The sequence below is a fragment of the Musa acuminata genome, chromosome BXJ1-11 (genome assembly GCF_036884655.1).
Source record: "Musa acuminata AAA Group cultivar baxijiao chromosome BXJ1-11, Cavendish_Baxijiao_AAA, whole genome shotgun sequence".
In the NCBI taxonomy this organism is placed as follows: Eukaryota; Viridiplantae; Streptophyta; class Magnoliopsida; order Zingiberales; family Musaceae; genus Musa; species Musa acuminata.
This window is the reverse complement of record NC_088337.1, coordinates 27,742,523-27,760,430: the sequence shown is the minus strand read 5'-3', so window position 1 is coordinate 27,760,430 and position 17,908 is coordinate 27,742,523. Positions and strand designations below refer to the sequence as shown.

At 37.8% G+C, this 17,908-nt stretch overlaps 2 protein-coding genes across 3 annotated transcripts; both read left to right on the top strand.

The window, feature by feature from the left end:
* LOC135597480 (uncharacterized) lies at positions 1 to 7,975 on the top strand. The gene is made up of 7 exons (XM_065090456.1): positions 1 to 155; positions 3,465 to 3,651; positions 4,400 to 4,540; positions 5,783 to 5,891; positions 6,025 to 6,086; positions 6,699 to 6,802; positions 7,623 to 7,975. The coding sequence occupies exons 2-7, from the start codon at positions 3,559 to 3,561 to the stop codon at positions 7,723 to 7,725; spliced, it is 612 nt and encodes a 203-aa protein (XP_064946528.1). The 5' UTR covers positions 1 to 155; positions 3,465 to 3,558; the 3' UTR covers positions 7,726 to 7,975.
* An 845-nt stretch (positions 7,976 to 8,820) lies between these two features.
* LOC135597479 (probable protein S-acyltransferase 19) lies at positions 8,821 to 14,758 on the top strand. 2 transcript variants are annotated; one of them, XM_065090454.1, is made up of 10 exons: positions 8,824 to 9,539; positions 10,366 to 10,479; positions 10,584 to 10,710; positions 10,817 to 10,986; positions 11,861 to 11,929; positions 12,022 to 12,093; positions 12,201 to 12,329; positions 12,973 to 13,053; positions 13,132 to 13,329; positions 13,547 to 14,758. In XM_065090454.1, the coding sequence occupies exons 1-10, from the start codon at positions 9,495 to 9,497 to the stop codon at positions 14,453 to 14,455; spliced, it is 1,914 nt and encodes a 637-aa protein (XP_064946526.1). In that variant the 5' UTR covers positions 8,824 to 9,494; the 3' UTR covers positions 14,456 to 14,758. The 2 variants fall into 2 exon arrangements, with proteins under 2 accessions (XP_064946527.1, XP_064946526.1); XM_065090455.1 differs by lacking the exon at positions 12,973 to 13,053 and having other exon boundaries at positions 8,821 to 9,539.
* Positions 14,759 to 17,908: the final 3,150 nt, after the last annotated feature.

Below are 17,908 nucleotides of genomic sequence, written 5' to 3'. Positions count from 1 at the left end.
TCTCCAGTGTCTTTCCTCTACCCTTCCTCCACCACCTCTCTCTCTCTCTCTCTCTCCTCAGACTTCACCTCCCGCGACAACGAGGCGGACGACCACCGTCGGCTTAGAAGGAAGCGGGCTAGCGGTCGAAGACGTTGGCGGCGGCTTTCCTTCGGGTTGGTTTTATTTTTCTTTTGCTGTTGTTCGCATTCGACGGCCGGATCGTGCTGGATCCAGCGACCGGATCGGCCGATTCCTATCGATTTTTCCTTCAAGCCAGCTTAAAGCCTCGCCCTAGGTCGAGAATCGGATTCTATGACAGGCATATGTTGAGATTATTCATACTTATTCTTAACCTGTGCTAGGTGATGCAAAATCGGATATGTACGATCCGGTCCCTTTCTACATCGATTCGTTTAGAATTAATGAATGTCATTCAGTTAGGTATTTATAGGAAGCATTCTCAAGACTCATATGTAGTGATATGAGGTGATGCTAAGAATTGCATAGAAATCCATTTGTTTATCATGCATGTAAGTGCGAACTGCCTAAGACTTAAATTCCACTTGTATAAACAATTCTAGGGGCAGAAATAGGTATTTATGTCAACAATTCCATTATCGATCCATTATTATTAACACGACCAAGTTCATTATGACAAGGAATGGGCAGCCTAGTGCAAGAAGTTCTTTGTCAATAGGGGATCTGGTGAGGGTTTAATGTACACAGTTTTCCCCTTGCAAGAAAAGAGGCTATCTTATGAATTGAATCCTTGACACCCAGGTTTTAAAGGAGCTATGTTACTTTGGTGCCAGATCTTGCCTCCTATGACAAGAAATGAACGAATTAATGAAAATTCTGCAATCCGATTAGAGAAAGAAGAATGAAAATAATCCAAGTAGTCAGTAAAATTGCATCAGAATGTCTTCTTTGTTGGAAAAGAAACAGCAATGATAAGAAACTATATGAGAGAGGAATTTAACTAATTCCATAAAGTAAATTTAATTAATTGCAGATCACTCAACTATAGAGTGATGAAGAGAATTTTGAAAGCCTCATTGAAGTCCTTATGCTGCCTCACTTGTGTGTTTAACAGGATGGTCAGTTCTCTAAATAGGCTTCAGCAACATATCCCTAGATTAGAAGAAATCATTTTCTTAATGGAGATCTCATGTCTTTAAATACGCCAGATTGACCTAGATCATTGCTAACATCACTCCCTACTAGATAATTCAGTACTTATTACAGTGGAACATTAGGTCCTTCAACATATGAGGTTTCAGAAATTCCTATTTAATGAGCCACACCATCCCCGTAACAGAAAAGGAACATAAACTATAAAACAAAATCCTTAATTTGTTTTCTTCTCTGAAGAATCCAGGGATCATCCATCTGTGTTGCCTTCCAGCATTCTTACCTCAGTACTAGCTCACTGTTGTCAAAGTAGGTTTCCCCTGTGTTTGGAGCCATTCATTTTTGTTCATTGATCTGTCTTGCCAGAGCTGCAAGATCTGTTAATTGATGGTTTTTCTTGTTGTCTCTCACTTTTCTATTGTCTATTAATATCATTTTGGAATTTTGTTTGAATTTGACTTGGTTAGCGAATCACATTTTTAATGCATTAGCTGAGGATTCCATGAACTTGCTGTACTATAATAGGATGTTGGTCACCTGACTTATTCCTCTTGTGCTTTATGAATTGCCATATTCAAGACATTCTTATGCAATATTGGATGGCTTTCATGTCTAATATGATACTATTGGATATAGTTCTTTGGTGATAGAGGGTAAATGATTGGTTGTTGAAGATTTAATCAACTCTTTTTCGTTTTGTTGATTTAATGTCCTAGGTTGGTCATTTGATTGTTTATTTCCTGCTTTCTTTGGTAAGCATGAGTTATATGCTTAATATCAAGATTTGTTAAAGCTTTAACACTTATGTTCCTTACTTATAAAGTGCACATATGGATTACCATATATTAATTAAAGCATGATGATTAAAGAGGCATTATTGGCATGTCTCTACTAATGATGTTGACATGAGCTATGATGTTCTGTCATGACAAGTTTGATCATGTTGATAGTAATGCACTCCTACTTGATCTGTCAACCTTGACGTATGAAGAAATAAGTCTAGAGATACCAAATTTTATTGTGATTGTTTGTTTTATGTTAATCTTATATGGTTATTGATTATGAGCAACAAACATTTAAATAGAAGCATAGCCATAGGAATCTTTATTTACACATGGATATGATAGAATATGTTACTTGATTAATCTGCCGACTATGGATCTTGGAAGATGTTCTTGTAGATACCTGTTACGACCCGGACCTAATGGGCTAACTGGCCTATGAACTTCGTTTGACTCAAATCACTGACTAAAATACTTAAACTGAAGTTAATAGTAGTACATTCATCGGACCCTTATAAGTCAATCTTAGTCTTACCCACTTCCGATGTAGGACTAATTGGAGTGTTTTTCTCCCACTTAAGGGCTTGACGTCCTCATCAAGGCTCAGCATAGCCTAGATCAAGCCCTAGCATGGTGCATGTGAGCCGGAGCCTAATGGTGGCTTCACGCTATGTCGAGTCCTTTGATTTCATCCACGGGTGGCACTTTCCTACTCGAGCCCCCTCATCATGCCCAAATACTAGGTCGACTCTGATACCAAATGTTATGACTCGAGCCTAATGGGCTAATTGACCTATCAACTTCGTTTGACTCGACCCACTGGCCAAAATGCTTAGGCTGAAGTTGATAGTATTACATTTATTAAACCCTTATAAGGCAATATTAGTCTTACCCACTTTCGATGTTGAAACATCTTGATTAGTCCCACATCGGAAGTGAGTAAGATTAAAATTGACTTATATTGGTCTAGTGAGTGTACTACTATCAACTTCAGCCTAAGTATTTTTCCTAGGGGTCCGTGCTAAATGAAGCTGATAGGTCAGTTAGCCCATCAGGCTTGGGTCGTGACATTTGAAATTAGAGTTGACCTAGTATTTGGGCATGGTAAGGGGATTTGAGTAGGAAAGGACTACCCGTGGATGGAGTTAGAGGACTCGTCACAACATGGAGCCATCATTGTACTATGCCTCACATGCACCATACTAAGGTTTGATTTGAGCTATGCTGAGCCTTGGTGAGGATATTAAACCTTCGAGGGAGAGATATTCAAACACCCCAATTAGTCCCACATCGGAAGTAGACAAGGTTAAGATTGACTCATAAGGGTCTAATGTGTGTATTACTATCAATTTTAGCTTAAGCATTTTGACCAGTGGTCTAGGTCAAACGAAGTTGATAAGCTAGTTAGCCCATTAAGCTCTGATTGTGACAATACCTGCATCAATTACACACACCTATGTCATTTTTTTTCTCTTCATTGTTAGAGAGATTCACTTTAGGAACCTAGATACAGTTACAATGCATAATTAGTACGAGATTCACAATCTTTATCACATGTGCTTTTTGCAGGATATTTACGAAATGTGGAGTATCTGCCTTCATTGATATGATCTCATTTGCTCCTGAAGACGGACTATAGCTGGTGGAAAGAAAATCAGTAGAAATGTTTTCATTATTCTATGGACTCTGGAAGTATATATTCAGCAAGACACAGTTCCATGTTCTTATTCTTGGAGTTGATAAGGCTGGAAAAACTGTAATTCTTCTTCTACTAACTTTAATATTTATGAGAATGACATCCATGATACTTCTTTGTAAAGATGTATACAAGTGATCTTCTGACTAATTTCCTTCGTACACTGTAGAAACTTGTGAACATGTTCATGTTAGAATATATATTTTTGAGTTTTGGTGCTTATACAAGGACAGATCCTGTATCCATGTAGGACTATTAAATCATAAAATATGTCATCAATTAGGTGGTTTTTGTTGTTGCATTCCTTGATGTGTCCATTTACCTCAACCTGCTCTATCTCATCCCTAACTAAGATAAGTGAAAATAACTGTATATTATTTTTATATTGGAAATGCAAGTATATATATTCTTTCTATTCTCATAAATTGGTTATAAAGAAAAACCATGGTTCTTATCAGTTCTAAAAAAAGGCTATATATTGGAAATTGACATATTTGTTACTTCTAATCGTTAGATACTTCTTGTTGCTTTCATTTGGGTTGGTTTTGTGGTTTCATAAACTGCAAGCATATCTGAGCAGGCTTTCATTTGGTTTTGTTTCATAAATTGCAAGCATGTAGGAGTGGGCTTAATGAAAAGGAACATAGTTCTTTAGACATTTTTTGCTTTTTATACTTCTTGCAGACTATAAACTTCATTTCTGCATCAGCTGGCTGGATTATTGTCCTCTGAGGCATTAAATAATTTGTTTTTCTTAACATGCCTTCTACAGAATAGTATTCAGTTGACACTATGTTTCTAAATTCAGACTTTGCTGGAGAAGTTGAAGTCCTTATATTCAAATTTGGAAGGGCTCCCTCCTGATCGGATAGTTCCAACAGTTGGGCTTAATATTGGTCGAGTTGAGGCTTCAAATGCAAAACTTGTTTTTTGGGACCTAGGAGGGCAGGTATGTTCTTTGCTTGCAAATCTTGTTATTATGGAATTTAACGGCAAGTTTCATGGCTTATTAATAAATTTGGAACTTATGTTGTTGGTGATATAGATTATATTTATTCTGGTTCGATGAGTAATTTGACTAGGGAAATGAATTATTTTTCCTAATTTAAGTAGATTTGTAGCTGTAGCTCAATCACATATTTTAATAATATTTCTTGCACCTAGTAAGTTTTTTTGAACCCCATTTCTCTTTCAATCTGCATGATGGAAGTCAGCAATAATTTTTTACTCCGGATATAGTTGACCCTATGGACTCGACAAAATAGATTAATTTATTGTGTGATGAGTTCTGATTTTATCTGTTGCCTCCTGGTAAAGAATATATCTATCGTCTGAACTTGTGAGTATAAATCATCTTTCTATTGGTGTCACTGCTATTCTGTTATTAAGAGCATAAATTTTCATTGAATGTATAAATTGTGTAAAATTGATTATTAGCAAATTAGCATCAGGGTGATGCTGAAAAATTACTTTGTCTATTATTTTATTGCATGCTTGATAAGAAACATGCAATTAATTGTTAATATCCCTCAGTTTGCTAGAGGCCATTATACAGGATTCTTGACATTTTTAGGCCCAAAGTGAAGAGTCCCTTTTTATTTGTATTATTTAAGTGAGGAACCAAGGACATGTTTGAACAAATGATTCAGGTGAACTGCAAGGTAAATAATGACAGGGTCCAAAAGAGTAATAACTGGAGCGATGCCATCGAGGCAAGCTGGTTTATCAATTGGTATTAAATAAACATTCACTTTATAACTGGAGCAATGTCATTGAGGCAACCTGGTTTCTCAATTGGTGATAAATAAAAATTCACCTACTCTCGCGTCCCTAGAATTTTCATCTCCATTGATTTGTTAGCCTGAGTCACTGAATCAGCATTTTTTTAAACCATAGAATACCTCTCTTACCATTCCTGACATATTGGAGAAAATTCATAATCTACTATATGAGCTATTCAAAGTCGGTCTTTTAACCTTGTGAGGATGTTAGTTTGCTGCTTTAGTTCATAAGGTACCAAAAGTTATCATGTGATGCTATTGGAAGCCTAAGTACAATTTTTTAGTTCTATCAACAGGAACACTTGAACAGGGTTCATAAAGTGACGTTCTAGATTTTATATCTGAAAGTCAATTATCAGAAACTTTTGGGTCATCAAACTGTAAGATTAAGTATTTACTTATTCTGGCAGATTGGTCTACGCACAATATGGGAGAAATATTACGAGGAGGCACATGCTATAGTGTATGTTATTGATGCTGCTTGTCCATCATCATTTGAGGATTCTAAATCTGCATTAGGTAAATCCATGTCTGATGATATTTCATGTGGTAGATTTTTGTTCCTTTTTCCAGCCATGAGAATTGGCTGTGACAAATTTTATACTGTGGTGATGTAACAATTTCTAACTAGAATCTTGAAATTGTGGAACAGAAAAAGTACTTAGACATGAGGATTTGCGAGGTGCACCACTTCTGATACTAGCAAACAAGCAGGTTCCAAAAATTTAGATTTCAGTACCAATCTTGTGTTTCAATTTTGTTTTATATCCAAAGATATCTTTTGTAATTTGATTTCTTCGAGTTAGTACAGGTATGCTATTGATAAAGTATTTATTTTTTTATTTTCAAACTGTTTGTATGTAGAAAATTTGGATTTTTGGTTCCTTTATTTTGTCTATATTTTTCCATTCAATAAACAGAAAGGTGTTATGTGGTTTTGGTATATGTTTAACTAAGAATCTAGTTTGGCTAAATATGCGATTCTAGTTGAATAGGAAAATAGCAAATTTGAAGCAAGTTTAATGATAAATATGCAACTATATTTTTTTTCTGTGGTACTGAGTTTGATAAAACTGAGCCCAAATTTTATGAAAGGACAAGATCAAAACAACTAATCCCGTTTTAAAATTTTGTTCATGTTCCTTAAGGTTTTATTGGCTTCAATTTCTTTCTCAGCCTGTAGTGATATTTCTGGTTTAGTATATTAATTCACATATGGGGCTTTAGATTTTTTCCTGTTGTGTGCCATGCAAATGATACTAATCTCCTGTAAGTCATCTTGTTACTTAATTTAAGTAGGATTTTGCTGACTGCTAATATAAACAGGATCTTCCTGGAGCTGTTTCAGCAGAAGAACTTGCAAGATATTTGGATCTGAAAGAGTTAAACGAAAGGCTTTACATGTTTGAAGCTGTATCTGCATATAATGGGTTAGTATATTTTGCTTTGATCTTCTTATTTTCTTATGTAGCAAAACATGGCTGCATGCAACTGGTATTATAACGTATTTTCTGTGGTGCTGTTTTGATCATTAAATATTTACCAATGTTTCAAATGATTACTAGGATGTCTCACTGAAGTGTTGGCCTGGCAGCATATTCAGATTGGGTCACCAATAGGCGCGTAATACTAAACAAGCCAAATTTCACGTGAGAAAAGTTTTGAGGATGTAGTTTGGCTATGTGAATTTTGAACCATTGAGTTCAGTAGTTACCACTTATCACAACATGAGTCCTCTTTGTTCTATCCCTCCCCTTTCTTCTTTCTTCTTGTTCCCCTCCACCTTCAATTATTCCTTATCCCTCTCCTTTCTTGTCTATATGACCACTTCACCATCCTTTCCTTTCCCCAGGTTCCACTTCGTACCACCAGTCCACCCACATCGGCAAACCTGCTTGTCCCTCTCCACCTTCCCCTCACCCTCCTAGACATCAACTTAGTCGCCTTCGTCTTCTTTGACCACTGTTCTCTCATCTATCTCATTTATCTGGTTGACTATAAATTTTGACCCAAATGAGAAGATGAACCTCTGTGCTGATGGGTTTTGGGCCATAAAGTTTTCGAAGGTGGATCTCATTGTATATCTACTTGGTTATATGCATAGTTGAAGTGGCAAAATGTGGGAAGTAGTACAGAGTTCTTGGGAAACCACAGGCTTTGATATCCTAGACTGTTTTGGGAATAAGAGTCAATTTGAGAGTGCCACTCATGTTTGATTTCAGTCTATTAACTTTGTTTTACACTCCGCAGAACAGGGATTAAATTTGCTGTCAACTGGTTGGTCGATGTGATGGAAAGAAGTAAGCGCACGGAGATGCTCAGAGTTCGTGCAGGTGCATCCGGGCAGATTTAGCAACTTTATGGACCTTTGATATCAAAGTCTTTAGCAGTTGGATGTATATGGATATTTTGGGAACTACATGTGATCTCGTGGCAAACTGTAGTTGAGCTCCCTGTCAATCTTATCATTCAGTATTTTACCTTTACACAGCCAGATGAACTGGTTGTGCAGGTGATCGTTTGGTTGTTCATCTGCGTAGCCTGGCCTGTGCAAATCTGTAAAGAGTGAGTCTTCTTATATCTGAGACACTATATTCAATTCAGCATCGCAAATATATTTGAAGTCAAAAACACTTAGGCATGTTGAAAATTTCAATTTAATAGCATTAGAAATGAATTTGTAATTTTCTCATGTAGATATGCATTTGATTGTACAATGAAATGGTCTGCTCATCCAAAGAATTGTTTGAACTATAGATGAACTCGAATCTTCAATCTTGTGTTGGACAATATTTTGTCGAGCAGGTGAACTGGATTATGCTAACAAGCTGGATCTCATCGCCCAAGTCCCGGCGACATTGGAAGTTGTATTTTACCAGATGCACTGCAACATTGACTTGATCACCGGGAAGTCTGTGTTATGAAAACTACAAGAAAGTAAATATATATTGACACACACTTGTTTGAGCCCACTCAATGAAATGTGTGTATGAATAATTATTTGTGCGATCAAGATTTGTATGGATTGACTTTCTACTACGTGCATTTGAACAGGACCCAAACTCCGAGAGAAGACACAAGATTATGACTTGGTTTACACATTACTCGCCTCCTCTACGTGGCTTCACATGGCTGCTTGTTTTATACTCGATGCGTGTTGGAAAGGATGATGAATGGGTTTCGGTTTAGGTATGCTTGATGTTATGATGCTTCTACGTGGCCGTGTAGAATGTTGTGACATTTATTAGTTAGACATGTGGGAACTCCTTTATTTGCTGGCTACGGATAAATAATTGTGTGCTAATCCAACTAAGTTAATGGAATACCAGCTCAACTTGAGTACAGAGTGTGCATTAATTAGTCCTCAACTTAAGTTAATTTAATGCTCGGGGAACATGTGAGGAATGCAACCAAGTTTTGGTTGATTTGGAAGTTCTTTCATGATGAGCAACAAGCATGGTGGTTAAAGATTTAATAGGAGACACAACACTTTTGATCTTGAGGTTGCAGAAGAGAAGAGTTGGGCAAGTGTTGACTGTGATATATGATGGAGAGGGAAACAAACAATGACCAAAATAAGAAGCTTTGGGGGCATTCCATGGTGATGTTGTTGGGTTTCTTGGTGCTTCTTCTTCACTTTGAGGGAAGAACAAGTCAACATCCTACAACCCTAATGATATTGAAGGGAGAGAGGTTCCATGGGCAACTTGAGCCACCATTAATATATAGGATTGCAGGAGATGATCACCCACTGCCACTGCAACCGAGGAGGTACTGCTAATGATTCTTTAGCACTCAACCTCATCGAGAGAGAGAGGCCAACTTCTTCCCAGCAACCATCTATTGCGGTGCACTCTTCGTTCAACCCCCCCAATCAAAGAAGATTTCGAGTCCTGAGAGGCCCAAACCCCAACCCCGACCCTTCTCTCTATGTTCTTATCAGACCTGAGAGGGTGGCCCTTTGTCTTGTTCTAGGCCTCCTGCCTGTTCCCTGCCCACTCACTGTGTCCTCAAGAAGGAGAAAAGAACCTTCTTTTTTGTCCTCTGTGGGATCTCCTCTCTGTTCGTTCGATCTCGTCTATGTGACCTCAAGGGTTGCTGAAGGTGTCCTCCTCCCAAATCATGGTGAGGCGCCATGGTTGGCAGCTTCCTGCACACAACTTCCAGGTACTCTTTCCTTCGAGTATTTCCTGTTACGCGTTCAAATGTTTGCCTTCTGATTCTAGGAGAGAAATGTCTTCAGAAATGTTTTTTGTTCCTTCAAAAAGCCTTCTTGGTTTAAGGGTCCGTCCTTATTTTAGCTTTTGGTGCCTTAAACCCTTGGTCTATGTGGCCAATCTTGTTCTTGCATCTTTCGAGTTTGATCCTGAGTGTCAAGTTTCATTGCCTTGATGAATTTGTGGTTATCTGCGTCACATCTGTGTTTTTTCTTCTTAATTTCTTTCTCATCTTTTCTTTCTATTTGTTGGTAGATCCAACATTCTCTTCACAAATTCTTTGGAATACGCACTGCGTTGCCTAACAATAGTCATGGAGCAACATTTTCCTGCTTTGCGAACTTTGGCTGTATCTGAATGGTTCTTGGATTCTAATGTATCCTCCCATTTCCTGCTAACCAGTAGAGGACTACCGGAAAAACAGAGTAAAATAAACAGAGTAAAATAATCAGAGCATAATCCTTTTCACAACCAAAAGAATAATGTTAGGCTAGAAGTAAATGACATGCACAAAACAAAAATATGTAGCTCAAGTACAAAAAAAATGGCTCCTTACTTTGGTAGCATATGGGAATATTTAGAGAACAAGGATGACATAACAAGTGCAAAAACAACATATTTTCATGCTCTTGTGTATTTCAGGATATTTTTATGTCTTGATTTTAACACATTATAATGTGCTGGTAAATTCTCTTATGCTTTACACTGACTTGTTTATTTTGCATCATTCATTCCTTCAAGGACTCATTTTCTTCTTCTGCTTCCATCTTCTGTAGGTTGTTGCTATAACAGTTTTCTTTCTTCTGGTTGTTGCATTCTATGCCTTCTTCGCACCTTTTCTGGGTAAAGATGTGATCGAATATGCTTCCATCGCTGTTTATACTCCTGTGGTAAGACTTCCTTCGCCCAATATAACTTATATCTTAACACACCACATATTTCTGGTGTCAACTTCCATTATTGGGGATTTTTGTAATTCCTATTTGTGTTTCAGGCATTGGCGGTTTTTATCCTTTATGTCCGTTGTACACGAATTAACCCTGCTGATCCTGGAATTATGTCAAAGTTTGATGATGACTCTGACAGCGAACAAAAGAGTGCTCCAAGTTTGCGAGGCATAGGTATAACTATAAAGTTGCAAACGATGCTATTGGAATAAGTTCTGCTTGATTATCAGTCTTTCAGGTTTCTTGGCTGTCTATTCTAATTGGCAAGATTTATCCATAGATGATTCAAAAGCAAATGCCAGGATGGGACCACGAAAAAGAACTGCTCGCTGCAGTTTAATTGGATTTATTTGTTCATTATTTGTTAAAGAAGACTGGCGCAAACATGAAGTAACTGAGCAGCAACCTGATGAGGATGATGCATTGTTCTGTACATTGTGCAATGCTGAGGTATTGGTTCTAGATGACATATTTTCCAGAAATCTTCCAGCACATTCATTCTCTGCTTTTAAATTAAAAGTTGAGTGCAGGCTTATCATCGTGACATGAAGGAACGTATTTCATTTTATCTAATTCAATTTTTTCTCTTATCACTTGATTATATGCAAACACATACTTCAAATTGGATACTAGTTCTTTTCTTCTGTTCTTCAATATCAGCAGCAATCTGTTAACAAATTATATAATCTGGCTTGATGCCTTGATTCATGAAAGGGGCAGCATGGGAGGGTTCTTTGTGCAACTATAGTTTTTTTTACTGTAGCATGGATGGTATGGGGGAATTTCAATGACTCACTTTATTAGCTTTTATACTTTTAGTATAATATGCATAATGTTATCAAAAATATTATATTAAGTTGGTGTGCTTTATTTCCTACACCTTAGCCTATCTCTTACTTTCCATGAAATTATTACTTACAATGCTGTTGATAGTTTTCTATGGTGGAACGTCATTGGACTAAAATCACATATCAGATATAAGCGGTAAAATTATTTTTAAAATTCTGCTTTTCTTTAACAGCTTGTAGGTTACAGAGAATATTTTTGCTGGTTCATGACAACTTTATAGGTTCTTTCTTTTCTCCTCATATCTTAAACTTAGTTATTACAGCTAAATCTTGTGTAAAAAGAACAAAAAAATTTATCGTTATTGGAGATTGGCAACTATTAGATTCATAATTATGACTAATCTCAATGTCAATTTTGTTTTCTTTATGGATATGCTGCAGAGTATCTTGCATCTTATTCTGTCACCTCTGTGTTCGGTGATATTGCTTTTAGTTCTCTTCTTACATAATCATATGTTGAACTTTTCACTTTGCAGGTATGCAAGTTTAGTAAACATTGCAGAAGCTGTGATAAATGTGTGGATGGGTTTGATCATCATTGTCGGGTATATTATGTTTTATATATCTTTGTTAGTATCTTCTTCATTATTAGCTTGAAACTCAGAATGTGTTGCCTATATGTCACACTTACTGGCAGTGGCTTAATAATTGTGTGGGGAGGAAAAACTACATTACATTTATAGCTCTGATGGCTACTAGCCTCATCTGGGTATGTATAAAATGTTGTTTCCCTTTTTTCGTAACCTTTCTGACTTGTGATATGACTGCATGCTGACTATTCAGGTCTAATTTTCATCTATGTATTCAATCTACCAGCTTGCCATTGAAATTGGAGTAGGCATTGCTGTTTTTGTACTCTGCTTTGTTGATAAGAAGGGAACAGAAGCCAATATCAAGGAAAAGCTTGGAAATGGTTTTTCTCGTGGTCCAGTTGCTGCTATCATAGTAAGTTTGAAAGATCAAAGATGTCTGTTGCAATTATATGGGTTATTCTCAGTCATAATCAGTCATATTTAGAGTATTTACACTCGGTTTTTGCTAGTGAAATATTTTGAATGAAAAAGCATGATAGATAAAGCTTTTTTTATGACTTTCAAACAACACTGGCTGCTAGATAATTGCTATGTGTTTTAAGAAGTCTGCTCCTTGGTATCTTTTTCAGATGAATCTCTCATGTTCTCTTTCTGAGACTTTGATGGACTTCTCACATTTTCATTGACATGATTTTGCTGAGACTTCCACTATCTTTGGTCATATCAGGCTAGATTCTTGCATTGATTACATTCAAGCATATTAGATCAGTTTCTCTGCTGATCAAGTGATCATTTTTCTACAACTTATTTTGCCTTTATACTATCCTGTGCTTCTTTATCACGATTGTGTTATTGCAGCATGAGTGTGAAGAATATAAGAAAACTCAAGTTTTAATCCCTTCTCTTAATGTCAAATAATTTGATCTTATTATATGCTTCAGTTACTTCTGCAATCAATACTCTTAAACAGATTCCATTTGTTGACTGCATAATATGGTAACTTAGCAGATACAATGGTAACAACACCCTTATTTTGGAAATTCTTGCTTGTGTAGGCCATCTGTATTGCGGTTTCATTTTTAGCATGTGTACCTCTCGGAGAACTTTTCTTTTTCCACATGATACTGATAAAAAAGGTTTGTCTTGAAACATAGTTCAGCTACATTTAAAGTATTGCACGCATCAACAATTTCATTCCTTCCCTCCTTTTCTAGGGAATTACCACCTATGAATATGTTGTTGCAATGAGAGCGATGAGTGAAGCACCTCCAGCATCAGGAGATGAAGAAGAACCTAATACTCTTTACTCCCCTACGAATTCCGCAACAACCAGCTTAAGCATCGGAAGTTCTCTTGGTCTTCAATATAAAGGTGTATGGTGCACACCTCCAAGGGTATTTGTTGATCATCAGGTGAGGCTTCACCTAGTATTTGTGCCACAGCTAAATGAATTGTGGAGAAGCAATTATTTTTGGACTAGAATGATGGAACCACTAAGATGATAATGCTTACGCTCGAGGCCGGCTATTATTACTTTTTTCTTCTCTGATTTTGTTGTTTTGCTCATGAATTTTGAAAAAGCAGCTAATTTCTATCCACGTTGATCATTCTGTTAATTTCTTTCTTCAGGATGAAGTCATCTCTCATTTGGGGCCTGGAATGGTGCCTTCAACTGTTGATCCAGATGCAGTTGGGTCTGTGGAAAGAGCCAAGAAGTCCAAAAAGGGTGTTAAGATTAGTGCTTGGAAGCTTGCCAAATTGGACTCTAATGAGGCAATAAGAGCAGCAGCGAAGGCCAGGGCATCGTCTTCGGTCCTTAGGCCCATAGAGGCTCATCATGTGCCTCATACTGATGGTAGTTCTAGCGGCAACGCAAGCGTACGGAGCAGCTTGAGCGCTGATTATAGTGCGAGTAAAGAATCCAGAAGTGAAGCAAAACTGTCTCCTCTAAGAAATTCCGAACTGCAAAGTATTGCTAGCAAGGAAGACTTTGAATCTGGCACACAAACCGCAAGCAGCCTTAGCAGTCCGGTTCACATTTATGAATCTGTTGCTCCCAGCTCACTCCCTTTGCAACATCCTGTCACAGAGCAGCGGCCACCTCATTTCATTCCAAGGGGTCCTCCAACTACCCAAAACAACACAATGTTCCAATCTTCTGCTGCAGTTGTTAGGGACAACAAAAGGGCTACTGTGGTTTGGGATCAAGAAGCCGGTAGGTTTGTGTCAGTGCCAGCTGCTGCTGGAATGGTGAGCACAGAGGTGCCACCTAGAACCTCTCGGGTTTCCTTGGTTAATCCCTCTCCAGAAACTAGTACTTACGACAGAAGAGCTACACTGAAGGCTTCTTCCTCGATATTGCCGCCTTTATCACAACAAGAGAGATTAGTGTACACTGGACGGTCAATCTTTTTTGGAGGGCCTCTTCTAAATGATCCTGTTAGAGATGCTGTAAGAAACAATAGCAGTTCAGATGTGATGCAAGGCAATAACAAGGAATCAAATGCAGATCATGAGGAGAGAGGAGGTAAATGGTAGACCCTTTCCCTATGTTCCGGAGCTAATATGATACCAAGTGATCACTATGCAAGGACTCAAATTCGTGAGGTGGACCGCCGCTTGTCCCAAGGTTTGAGGAACCATTGAGAGTGATTTCCTCTCCTGACAACTCTCGATTCTCCATGCATCTCATGACAATTTCTTCCCGTGATTAGAGCTTCTCTTTCAATCGATGTCTACCAAATGATGGTTTCATGCCTATGTTACTACCAAATTTTATAGACAGGCTATCATTTAATTGCTACATTTATTTGGAAGTTGCAATTGAATGCCCTTCTTTCACGATTGTTTGTCACTGTTGCCACAGATTTTTGGGGTTGCAAGTTAGTGAACATATTGTAGTCTTATGTCCCATTTTAGATTGCTATCGAATGAAATATAAAGGAAAAAGGAATTTTGTGCAGAACTGTAGTCTTTTGTAAAATCCTCCATGACATATATATATATATATATATATATCTCTCGAACGGTTGAGATGCGGGGATTGGAGGGTCGTGATTGGTAGCGGGTTTGGAGGGGATACTTCGGTCTGTTCGTGTGGCGGTCTTGTGGAGATGACCTATTTTATTGATCGTCCGTGCTGCACCTCGTACGGCACCCTCCGTTCTCATCGCTGGATCACCGACGAATGCCGCCGATTTCCGAGACCGGGGATCCCTCGAGAACGGACATCTCCGATCTGGTGATTAGTTCCCTATCCTTGGTTGTGTTTTCCACATTGTTCTTGGGTTTGTTGTTGCGATTTCCACATGCTTCTTGGATCGTCGTTGTGAATTCCACATTGTTCTTGGACTATTGTTGTTGTGATTTCCAAATTTTTCTTGGATTGTTGTTGTTATGATTTCCGCATTCTTCTGGGATTGTTGGTGTTGCTTTTGTGTAAATTTCTTGGGCCCTTCTTCTCTTGTTCCTTTTCATTCTCGTGCAACCATCGAACTGATCATGGTGACGCTCTGAACCTATGTGGGCCTTTTGGAACGAACTTGGACTCGATTGATCTGCCAAGAGCCGTCGAAATGGGAACGTACGCTTTGCATTCGGTAAATCAAGGGTTGGCGATACCGACCAAAAGAACCATCATCTTGATTGATCGGCATACAGTGCGAGCAAACCGCCATCGATTGAGCTTGCTCGTTTCTTTAAATCAATGGAATCAGATCCTTCAACAGGCACTGAATTGGCATTTGGAACGAGATTTCCACAGGTATCCGCCCCCCAGATCTCTTTGAGGCCACTCCTCGAACAGGTGGTAGACGTAAGTCGTAACCCTTCTCCCTCCTCCCTTCGGCGATCTCTTCTCTTCCTGGGTAGGTCCGGCGTCCAAGAAGAGGCTGGAGATACCGCGGAGGAAAACGGTACTTCCTACAGATAGTTGATGGTCTTCATCTTGTTTTTGCTGTGTGGTTATCACCTGATCTGATCGATCTTTGTTAGGTAAAGAGACGGAGTTGCGAGCAAGAAAGAAAAGCTGTTCACAGTGGGCAAGAAAAATGGCGCCTTGCTGGATCTCCTGCAGGCGATTCATTCAAGAGGTCGGGTTTTCACCTCCCCTGCACAAGAGGTACGCAAACAAAAAGGTAACTATAGCACATCCAATGATCTAAAGGAGTTTATACATATCAATCATTTGCAAAGTTGAAAACAGCATATTTGTCGTTATAGTCTTTAATGTAACATATTTGCATGTATTAATTATCCTACTCATTATGATTATCAAGTTAAAAAAATATGAATGTGTGACATATTTTTATTATTTTTTCCGTAATTAGAGTGCAGCAACAAAGTTTATGTAGGATGTTAATGTTAATTAGAGTTTTTGCTGACAATCAAATGATAATTTGCTAATGAAGTTTAATTATAGGGGTGTGTATGTATATGTTTAAGTTATTACAAGAATAATTTGATGTATACATCACTGCCTTAAGAGTTTGACTCCTATTAATATTAGGTCAATTCTAATACCAACGGTATCATTCTCAAGCATAACTGACTTGTTAATTTTATTGAGCGCTTAAAAACCTTAAACTAAGTTGATAATAGTACATCATCATATTCTTATAAATTATTCTAATGCCTTAATCTACTTTTAATGTCTAACTAAGAAGTGTTAGAGACTTAAGGACCTAGTCATTATGAGATCCTTCTATTAGAAAACTTAAACTTGTTTGTTTAGGACCTAATCATGATAAATCAAGACTTGAACTTCTTTGGTGTTACAGGAAGATATTGTTGACGTTTGAGTCAATCCAATATGGTTTAGACTTATGTGCATAAGGTTGTTCGAGGTGCCGATGAAAACATTGAGCTCTTAGGGTGTCATTTGTGTAAAAATCGAGATTCAAAAATATTTTTCGATTCGATCCCTCCTCCTCCCCTTCGATACCCAAGTTAGTAATTTAAGATAGTTGATTATGGTCGTCAATGGTAAAAAATAATCCCTTAAAAGTAAGTTTTTATACATGAAGGGATGAAATATTTTTTTGGAGGGATAATTTTAACTGGTTTTAACCATCTCAATTTGATCATATATCACTTGTTGTAGGTTTAGGGTTTTACCTGGAATGGACATAGATAAAAGGCATTTAACGTGATGATACACTGGTCGAGTGGACAGGACTTTTGGTTGGACAAATAAAGAAACAAGACTGCCGATTAGGTGGCAGGCATACCAATTAAATTTTGCCCCATGATAGATCAGTGGAAACAGTCAACCATGGGTTCCACGTATCTGTACCAGATTCAATCATTCAACACGTAGAAATGAATTTGTTTTGCAGCCAAAGCAGAGTATACAATAAGCTGACATCTTGTTTGGCAATCATCAACACTTGTGATGATTGTTTCTTGTCATAAAAGAGTGGTGGTGGCCTCTTCGCCTCCCCGAGGTGTTGTCATTGCGTGTGCATTAACTTGAAAAGAATGGCCTCTTAGCCTTCATCTCAAGCTGCCTTTTCTAATTATTGTATTGCTATGGGAGTGTTTTATACTGGAACCAAAGGATGGCAAATCCAGGAGCATCTAATCTTATCATTCAAAAAATAATAATGAAGAATGACTGCTGGGACAATGTGTCCATATAATTGATGAAATATTACTCCTCATTCTTCAGATAATCTGGTAGACCCTTCCATTAGATGGATGGGCAAGTTGCTTTCAGACATTATATACTAGCTGATTTATCTCATTTACATTTGGGACAAGCATGCTCTTCTTATTAATAAGTGCTCTTGGTGTTTTCCTTCCGATTGTTCCTGTCAGGCCTGCTCTCTTTCCAATAATCACAAAAAGTAGAGCCAGGGGTGACGAATCAACACTGTTTATGATCATCTCTTGGTCTCATATATAAGTAACTTCTTTCTTCCACCTACATATATTTGTAGTAGGAATAAAAACCCCACAGAAATATAAGAGCAGGGCTTCAGTCTCTCTCAC

Excerpts from the sequence above, each read along its gene's own strand:
- LOC135597480 (XM_065090456.1), top strand. The coding sequence starts at position 3,559 with ATGTTTTCATTATTCTATGGACTCTGGAAGTATATATTCAGCAAGACA. Across the intron at positions 6,087-6,698 it reads TGATACTAGCAAACAAGCAG|GATCTTCCTGGAGCTGTTTC; the intron begins GTTCCAAAAATT and ends TAATATAAACAG. Across the intron at positions 6,803-7,622 it reads GCTGTATCTGCATATAATGG|AACAGGGATTAAATTTGCTG; the intron begins GTTAGTATATTT and ends TACACTCCGCAG.
- LOC135597479 (XM_065090454.1), top strand. The coding sequence starts at position 9,495 with ATGGTGAGGCGCCATGGTTGGCAGCTTCCTGCACACAACTTCCAG. Across the intron at positions 10,711-10,816 it reads TCCAAGTTTGCGAGGCATAG|ATGATTCAAAAGCAAATGCC; the intron begins GTATAACTATAA and ends ATTTATCCATAG. Across the intron at positions 12,094-12,200 it reads TGGCTACTAGCCTCATCTGG|CTTGCCATTGAAATTGGAGT; the intron begins GTATGTATAAAA and ends TCAATCTACCAG.